The following is a 9,931-nucleotide window of genomic DNA, read 5'->3' on the forward strand; positions in this document are numbered from 1 at the left end:
GAACATAATCAGCTGTTGAAGCATGTGCATCTGAGGGAGATAGAGGAGGAGATGTGTGTAAATCTCAGGTGTGACTGTCCCACAACGAATTCCTCTTCCGGTTAGTTAAGGAAGTCCCCTCCCTCTGACGCATATAGGGCCTGAGAAAACATTGTGTTTTTTATGTGAGACACAGGACCTGACAAAACAGTCACAACCCTACAACTCACGTTGTAGACAAACTGTTAGCCATGATGGATGGCGTTGTCACTCGTGGTCTGGCTTGGGGAAGGGAAGGGATCTCAGAGAGGGATGTTTGGGAGGCCTGCTCTCACAAGCTCTTTGCTGACTAAACGTCTCACTTTTCCACACACACACACACACACACACACACACACACACACACACACACACACACACACACACACACACACACACACACACACACACACACACACACACACACACACACACACACACACACACACACACACACACACACACACACACACACACACACACACACACACCTCGAATGCTTTAAAGACAGTCTGACAGTTGATTGAGAAGATCATATCCTGAAACAAGTTGAGATACATGGATGTGTCGGCTGTGTTTTACTCCCATGTAACCCCATGTTCCCCTGTTCTCTCTTCAGCACATCAACAACGACCACATCCATGGGGAGAAGAAAGAGTTTGTGTGCCATTGGGATGAGTGCTCGAGAGAACAGAAGCCCTTCAAAGCTCAGTACATGCTAGTGGTCCACATGAGGAGACACACTGGGGAGAAGCCACACAAATGCACAGTAAGAACTCCAACTCCCAACTAGCACCTGGGCATGTACACATTATTTCAATAAGCCCAGAGCCTTCTATTATAGGTCATGGATAAGCCACTCACATAACCATCTCTCCTTGTATTAATCACATTTCTGCACAAGTCCTACCTCTAGATAGGGTTATGCTTTTCACCCTATAATAACTATTGACCGTAACTTTACTGTATTTCTTCACTCCAAGCCTATTTCTTACCAGTAGTGATCCTTCCTCTCCATCTAGATGAGTTTTCCGGGAATTCCTACGGGCTTCATGTGTAACATGCAGTCCACTCATGATGATCACATTCAGAGTGTAGTTTCCTCAGCTTCAAAGCTCATTGATGAGGCCTTGTGAGTCCAGTCCATTAAAATACTTCTGACTAGAGACTTCACAAGGCTGATTGACAGGAGGGGAGGATATTAGTTATTAAAGTGTAAAGAGTTTAGTTTTAAATCCCACATGCATCTCATTCACCCCCAGCTATCTCCCTCTCTAGCAAGTCTTGTGTTTTTGAAGGGAGGATCTTAGGTCTTTTATGTCCACTTTTGAGCGAATATAGTTTGATCCCATCTCACACAAACTGTCAATTACCCACAGTGCCCAGCACAGTATGCCGCTCTGAAGGAATAGCAAATCAATGCATAGCCTATTGTAGCATACCAAAGCTAAACACAGACCAGCTTTGATGTTTTGTTTCAACAAAGCTCTCCATGGTCTCTTACTTAGCTTAAATACGTGTAGTAGTCATTTTTCTCTAAGAGTAAATACTTTTGTGTGATACGTGTAAGAGTCTCTGAGGCTACGTCTAACTTACCTTTGTCTCCCTCCCTCTCTTTAGTTTGAAGGATGCTGTAAGGCCTACTCTCGCCTGGAGAACCTGAAGACCCACCTGAGGTCCCACACAGGGGAGAAGCCGTACGTCTGTGAACATGAGGGCTGCAACAAAGCCTTCTCAAACGCCTCAGACAGAGCCAAGCACCAGAACCGCACACACTCCAATGAGGTAAGGCTCTTATAGACAATCACCTCAAAGACATACTTTGAGCTACATCAGTATATACCCACTGCCATTATTTAAATCAACTAATGTGCATTTCCATTTATTTTGTTTTTATATATTGCATTTTCAGAAGACAATGAAAGAAATCAGTAATCAACATAAGCATAATAAGGTAATAAGACATACTTTTAAATTATTTTTCCCAGAAACCCTACATCTGTAAGATCCCTGGGTGCACTAAACGCTACACAGACCCCAGCTCTCTCAGGAAGCATGTGAAGACGGTTCACGGACCAGAGGCCCACGTCACCAAGAAACAACGTGGCGATGTGCCTCCCAGGGGTACTCCCAAGGGAAATGGAGAGAACGAGGCAAATGCCAAACAGAGTGATAGAGGGATAGATGGAAAGATGGAGGCCAACAGCATTACTAGAGGAGTGGAGGACTGCCTGCAGGTCAAGTCAATCAAGACCGAGAACTCGATGGTAAGACTGGGTGTGACATTCCAATGTGTCATCACCACTAATTATTTAACAAAGCATTGACTTTGACTATTGTCCAAATCCTCTCAACTACTAACTACTTAAACTATCAATGCAAATCCTATCAGTACCATCATACATATTCTATATTATTTGAGTCTTGTGACTCAAATGCAGGCATTTCACCATCTATCCCATCACCTTTCACGCTAACTGTGATGGACAATTGACCTGCTGATGGTCTACCCTTCTCCTAATCCAACTCACCTCTCTGGTCACTACTTGAATGTGCTTCTCTTTCTTTAACACTTTCCCTAACGGACAGGCATCTCTGAGGTAAGCACCACCACTTTTTCTCTTTCATTTCAATGCTTTCTAACTCTGCATGTCAATTTTGCATCTGTACATTTGAAATTGCACTACTCTGTTCCTTTATGTATGAAAGAATAGAGGATTACACCAAGCACTTTCCAAGCGCTTCTGGTTTTAAAAGTCTATACTGTACTGTCTACAGTTTGATGTTTTTGCATGAGTTTATTCAGTTATATTCCTCTGTGGCCTACGTGATCTGACGGTAATGTCTGTCGGGCCATGATAAAAGTCATTATCAAATTAATATTCAAAGAGCGGGACTGTTCAGCATGTGTGTGGAACAAATAGTGTCAGCAATCAAGCTGTGATCAAGACTCTTTCTAGTTCAGTCTGTGTCAGAATTCATCACTATCAACACTTGACTGTGATTAGACTCACAGTATCCCTCCATCGCTCCACAATATACTTGTTTCCTTTGTAAATGAATCCAACATATCTATGATAAATAAGATTATGAAACTATAGCTATGCTATAGTTTATTTAATTTGTGGTTTGGCAAAGAGTTTAAATACTTGATTAATCAGAATTGTGCAACTGTATTCCAGTACAGATGTTTTTTCTCAATATCAAATAATTTCTGGGTAACAATTAAGTACCTTACTGTGATCCTTTTCAATTAAAATGGTCAAAAAGAAACAAAAATAGGTTCTTAGCAAATAGCAATTTCTCAAGCAAGAATTTTGCTAGGACTTTCTGGGAGTGGTCTGTGTGGGGAGGGGAAACTGAACACTAGCTGTTATTGGCAGAGAGGTTTGGAACTCTTTCTTATTGGTCTAATAACAAATGTACTACCTGATGATGTCACAAGGCAAGCCAAAACTCCATCCCACCAAAACAGGCTGAAATTTCAGACATTACACTAAAAGTGCATTAACATATTTTTCACAATTTCACAGTATTATTCTAACCTCATAGTGTGAAAATATATAGAAAACACAGAACAATTATATTAGCATATATATTATTATTATTATTTTTATATTATATTTAGATATTGCAGATAGATTGTAGCTTCCATCAATGTAATTGTCTACATCATTTCCAATCCCCCATATGTTTTTGTAAATATATATATACATACATACACACCCAAATATATATAAATATATATACATAAATGTGTGTGTGTATATATATACATACATATCTTTTAAAATGACATTTTCCTTTATTATTTCCCGCAAACCCTACCACCCCTCTCCTAATTGGAGTAAACTAAGAAACAAGAACACTTAGGCTTCTACATCCAGCTTGTACATACTTTAAGCATATTTTTACAATGACCATGCCCTGAATTGGTCTGACTGTGGTACCTTTTTCACACTAACAAGCCAACCTGAACAAAACCACTCAGTAGAGCTTGGTTTGGCTCAGCTCAGTTCAACTTAGTAATATGAGAAGCCCTTGATAGGCTTGATCTGGTGTCTAACATAAACCATATACCCTGTCCTCCTCTCCAGATGTATCAATCCAGCCCTGGCGGTCACTCGTCATGTAGCAGTGAGCCATCGCCACTTGGCAGTGCCCACAACAATGACAGTGGAGTAGAGATGGCCCTGCACAGTGGGGGAAGCTTTGGGGAGCTGAGTGCACTGGATGACGCTCCCATGGTGGACTCCTCCACCCTCTCCCATGGCAACTCAGCAGGGGTGGGGCTTGGGCTCCGTAAAGGGGGAGGAGTCACCATCAAGCTGGAGAACATCAAGAAGGAGAGGCTGAAGAATGTGAGGGATTCGTGTCCCTGGGCCAACTCTGGTCCACAGATCCGGAACACCAACACCAAGCTGCCTCCTATTCCTGCTGTTGGTAAGAGTTTTATATAGAGTTTTTGATAACTGTTGTTAAGAACTGTCATAATGCTGAAAGTTTAATAAACGATGACAAGGAAGAAAAATATTATCTTATAAAAAAATTCTCGCTAGGGCCTCCCGAGTGGCACAGCGGTCTAAAGCACTGCATCACAGTGCTTGAGGCATCACTACAGATCCAGAATCCTGGGCTGTGTCACAGCCGGCCATGACTGGGAGAGCCATGAGGCGACACACAATTGGCACAGGGCCGTCGAGGTTAGGGGAGGGTTTGGCCGGCCGGGATGTCCTTGTCCCATCGCGCTCTAGTGACTCCTGTTGCGGGCCGGGCGCATGCACGCTGACATGGTGGCCAGTTGTACGGCGTTTCCTCCGACACATTGGGGCGGCTGGCTTCCGGGTTAAGTGAACAGTGTGTTAAGAAGCAGTGTGTGTTTCAGAGGATGCATGGCTCTCGATTTTCGCCTCTCCCAAGTCTGCATGGGAATTGCAGCAATGGGACAAGACCGTAACTACCAATTGGATATCACAAAATTGGGGAGAAAAAGGGGTACAAATGACCAAATAACAAACTTTATTTTTTTTTGCGTTCATCCACATTCGGAGAGATGGAGTTGCGAGGAATTTGTGAAGCAGCCTTAGATACCAAGAAAGGTGTTTTGCCCTATATGTTCTAATGTAGTTCCTCTTGTTGGTTCCTCAGGTTCCCTTCTGGAGAACTCCAATATGATCGCTTCACCCGGGCCCTACCCTGGTCAGTGTCTTGGTGACCTGTCATCATGCGAGGTGACCATGCTAAACCAGCTGAATGAGCAGGGCCGCCGGTACAGCAACACCAGCACTGCCAGTTCAGCCTACACCAGCCGCCGCTCCTCAGGCATCTCTCCCTGCTACTCCAGTCGCCGCTCTTCCGAAGCTTCGCAGTTCAGCAACCGCCACAACAACATCAGTTCAGCCGACTCCTACGACCCCATCTCCACAGACCTGTCCCGGAGATCCAGCGAGGCCAGCCAGTGTGGAGGGGGTGGTGGAAACGGCCCTAGTTTGCTCAGCCTCACCCCGGCTCAGCACTACCATCTTAAGGCCAAGTATGCTGCCGCAACCGGGGGAGCTCCACCCACACCTCTGCCCAACATGGAGCGCATGAGCCTCAGGACCAGGATGGCCCTGTACGGGGACCACTCCCAGGAGAGGGAGAGCTCCTCCAATTCCAACCTGTTCCAGCCCCCTGCTGGAGCAGTGCCCAGACGCTGCAGTGACATTGGCTACAGTAACTATAGTATGATGCCCCACGAGGTCCCTGGTAACCTGCCACGGAGAGCCAGCGATCCCGTCCGTAGACCTACCTTGGACCCACTGTCCCTGCCCAGGGTCCAGCGCTACAACAGCATGAACAGTATGAACCCCAACTCCATGATGCCTCCTCCCTCTACTGATCGCCGGGGCCTGGCCATGCAGGGCTACACACGATCCGACGGAAGTCTGCACCGCCACCCTTTCGCCCCGCGGCCCCCCAGCATCTCAGAGAATGTGGTGATGGAGACCATGGCTGTGGACGGGCTGGACCATGCAGGGGACGAGGACATGGTGCTGCCTGATGATGTCGTACAGTATCTCAGGTCTCAGAACACTGGCGCCGGCCAATCAGCAGGCCCCGTCGACTACACCAACAGCCAATCGCACGGCTTCCAGGTCCAAGGGAATATGACCTCCTCCCAGCAGCCCCAGCAGCAGTTCTATGGGCAAAGGAGGATGGCCATGGTGGATACCAACATGCCCCTGTCTGAGTCAGGCCAGGCCCCCCTAACGCTCTACAAGATGAGCCCTGGTTCTGGATCACAGCAACAGCAGTACCCAACCTCACCCCGTATGAACAACAAAAACAACATGCCAGTGCAGTGGAATGAGGTAAGCTCAGGGACTATGGACGCCACAGGCACCCCAAGACTCACAAAGCAGAACCTCCTCAGAAACAACAACCTGGCAGTGGTTCAGCAGAGACAGAACTGTGGGCCTTTCCAGGGTAGTATGGGCAGTAACAGTAACCAGCAGGTGATGCCTATGAGCCAGAACATGGAGCTACAAGGCTACACTCAAAGAAGCAACGCCCAAAGGATCAACTCTGTCCAACAGCAACAGAGGCAGCCATGCAGCATGAATTATACTGAGCAGATGAGTCCCCAGCAGGGATACGGCCAAGACATTGTCCCCATCCCTAACTCTGGATCTGGGAATGGCAGCCTACGACCCAACAACAACGGCATGGCACTGCCCAATGGCAGAGTAATGGCAACACATAATCCAGATATTCAAAACTACAGATCAAGGACTCAGGTTGAAAGCTATCCCCCTCACATGAATCAGGTTGAGCAGCTGAACTACAGTAGTACGCCTCAGCAGCAAGCCGTCCATACTGGGACCAGAGATGGGATGCAGCCCAGGCTTCCCATGGAGACCAAGTCTATGTCCAGACAACATGTAAGATCCAGCAGTACGATGCAGAACCGTTTCCTTCAGTCTGACTTCAATCACAACACCTCTGAGGCCAGTCCAAAGAAGCCAGGCCGCACCGCAGCACATAACGTCGGACAAAAGGGAAACTCCAACTCTAACGCTCCAATGTTATACACTGGCCAGATACACATGTTCGAGTCCAACAACAACCCGAGTTTCGACTCCCCCATGTCCCCCTGCGCACCCCAGGCACTGGTAGGCACTGCCGTTACCATGGCATCCCCAGGGGTCAACCAGGTCACCAGCACCGTGGACTCCTCTGGTGTGGAGCACGCCCAGATTGACTTTGATGCCATGTTGGATGATGGTGACCACTCCAGCCTGATGTCGGGGACCCTCAGCCCCGGGCTCCTCACAAGTCTGTCCCAGAACTCCTCCAGGCTCACCACCCCCCGTAGCTCTGTGACCCTGGCCTCTGTGCCAGCAGGGATCGGTAACATGGCCATCGGCGATATGAACTCCATGTTGACTGCCCTGGCTGAGGAGAGTAAGTTCCTCAACATGATGAGCTAACGCCTTGGCTGCATCACAATAGTTTTTCTCCCAAAGTGTTCACGTGTTCACTTTCTTTCATGAATTTCAAAGGAAATGATTGGTGAATGGAAACTTCCCTGGGCCCATGCCTACACCAATCCAATGCTTTTACATTTGTGGGGAGTAGTGCACACTTCAGAAGGAAGGAGAGATTATTGGGACGCCCCCTTGTATATTCAGACCATTTCAAGAAAGCATCAGGAAAATATTATTATAAAAGCTCTGATTATATGTAACAACACCTTATGGAAATAGTTACTTATCAGGACAATGTCGATCTCCACCGCCCTGAAAAGAGACTTTGCTCATCCAGTTAAATGTAATATTTGCTCAAGTACATTTTAAGTAATGTTTATGTTGATAAAGTAAGTGTAGTAAAGACATAAGGGGTATTTGTATCACTGTTTTAAAAAGCCATACTTTGTATCTACGAATAAAAATAGACAAGGGTATAAAAATACATTGGCAAATGTGTCCATTGTTGATGTTTGTTACCTTTTAAAAAGCAGTGCACTGAAAGCAGTTCACCAAGTGCCTTGATAAAAAGATCAAGTTTGAGTAATATGTGAACTCATAAAACGTACATACATGTAACAATGTTGCCAAGACAAAATGCGTATGAAAATATTAGAATATCATTTCTCATTACAACCTTCCATCATGTTTATAAATATACTGTAAGGTACGTGGTTTAAATTATGTTGAAGAGATGTAATTATTGCAAGCCGTTTACAGTATGATGCCACTATTTAACATTGCGATGCTTTCATCTATCCTCGTATACAGGAGCTTGCAGTGGAACAGGTTCCCTTGCCAAGCTCTTAGGGCCGGTTTCCTGGACAAAGATTAAGCCTAGTGCTGGACTACAACCCCTAGTGATTACCCATTGAAAATGATTTTTAGTCCAGGACTAGGCTTAATCTGTATCTGGGAAACCATACCCTGGCGTACAGCAGGAGATGGCCCCTTTCAGTCATACTGTATAAAAGATCCTCCAAGTGCCCTCTAAAAAATGTCTAACCCTCTATGGACCCTCCTCCTTGTCAGACTGACTGATTGAAAAGGACAGAGATCTGCCTCAGTGTCAGTCAGTCTGTGAAGATACACGCGGATCCCCATGCCTCGCAACGCCTTGGAGGAATCAGATCTCTAAAGGAATATGCAAGTACTCCATGTGTTCTCTGTGGACATGATCACACACTAATTAGTGGATTCATTACCCCTCCCTCTTCCCTGAGTTCTGAGCTAGACATGGACTATATGGAGATTCAAATAAGGAATGTATTACTTTGATTACGAATCATATCAAAGACAATGAGATACCGCAACTCCTAAGTTTTTATTTAGTTTGTTTCCTGGAGTTAAAGTAGCCTTATAGTATGTATAGGTATACTGCTCATTCATTTGGCTATGCTCAGTGTGAGAGTGTGTGTATGTTGTATATAGCTTTTGTACATTTCAAATACAGTATCCACGTTTTTCTTTTTGAACCAAAGTCTTGTTTTGTGTCTCCTTTGAAATCACATGGGCTCGTCCCTCTGGGACACATGAAAGCAAAGTGTCGTTATCTAAACTCTTCAGCATCCACCGTAATGAATTCTACACACCATCAAAACCATCCTCATGTCAAATAACTATAGAGCGAGGCAATGTTCCCGCTGTTGCGGAGACGTCGCCTCAACTGGAAATTAACGTGACATTTTATTGCAGATCTTACGCGATACTTCAGCAATACAGATTGATATACTGTACCAGTCAAAAGTTTGGATACACCTACTCGTTCAATGTTTTTTCTTTATTTTTTCAAGAACTTTGAAGGTTTCTTCAAGTGCAGTTGCAAAAACCATCAAGGGCTATGATGAAACTGGCTCTCATGAGGACTGCCACAGGAAAGGAAGACCCATAGTTACCTCTGCTGCAGGTGATAAGTTCATTAGCCCAAATAAATGCTTCACAGAGTTCAAGTAACAGACACATCCCAACATCAACTGTTCAGAGGAGACTGCATGACTCACTCCTTCATGGTCGAATTGCTGCAAAGAAACTACTTCTAAAGAACACCAATAAGAAGAAGAGATTTGCTTGAGCCAAGAAACACGAGCAATGGACATTAGACCTGTGGAAATACCTTCTTTGGTCTGATGACACTGTCGTGTCTTTGTGAGCCGCAGGGTAAGTGAAAGGATGATCTCCGCATGTGTGATGAACCATCGAGGAGGAGGTACGATGTTTTGGGGGTGCTTTGCTGGTGACACTGTCTGATTTATTCAGAATTCAAGGCACACTTAACCAGCATGGCTACCACAGCATTCAGCAGCGATACGCCATCCCATCTGGTTTGCGGTTAGTGAGATTATCATTTGTTTTTCAACAGGACAATGACCCAACACACCTCCAGGCTGTGTAAGGGATATTTGACC

At 45.4% G+C, this 9,931-nt stretch overlaps 1 protein-coding gene across 2 annotated transcripts in view; it reads left to right on the forward strand.

Annotated features, from left to right (window-relative positions):
• The window catches only part of LOC124047576 (zinc finger protein GLI2-like), a 161,759-nt gene extending 152,406 nt beyond the window's left edge, over positions 1-9,353 (forward strand). For both annotated transcript variants that reach the window (XM_046367897.1, XM_046367888.1), the window contains exons 10-14: positions 638-787; positions 1,639-1,803; positions 2,007-2,285; positions 4,116-4,461; positions 5,167-9,353. In XM_046367897.1, coding sequence (XP_046223853.1) covers positions 638-787; positions 1,639-1,803; positions 2,007-2,285; positions 4,116-4,461; positions 5,167-7,490 — 3,264 coding nt within the window. In that variant the 3' untranslated portion in view covers positions 7,491-9,353. The remainder of the gene's footprint in view (positions 1-637; positions 788-1,638; positions 1,804-2,006; positions 2,286-4,115; positions 4,462-5,166) is intronic.
• Positions 9,354-9,931: the final 578 nt, after the last annotated feature.

Source organism: Oncorhynchus gorbuscha, linkage group LG01, assembly GCF_021184085.1.
Source record: "Oncorhynchus gorbuscha isolate QuinsamMale2020 ecotype Even-year linkage group LG01, OgorEven_v1.0, whole genome shotgun sequence".
NCBI classification, from domain to species: domain Eukaryota; kingdom Metazoa; phylum Chordata; class Actinopteri; order Salmoniformes; family Salmonidae; genus Oncorhynchus; species Oncorhynchus gorbuscha.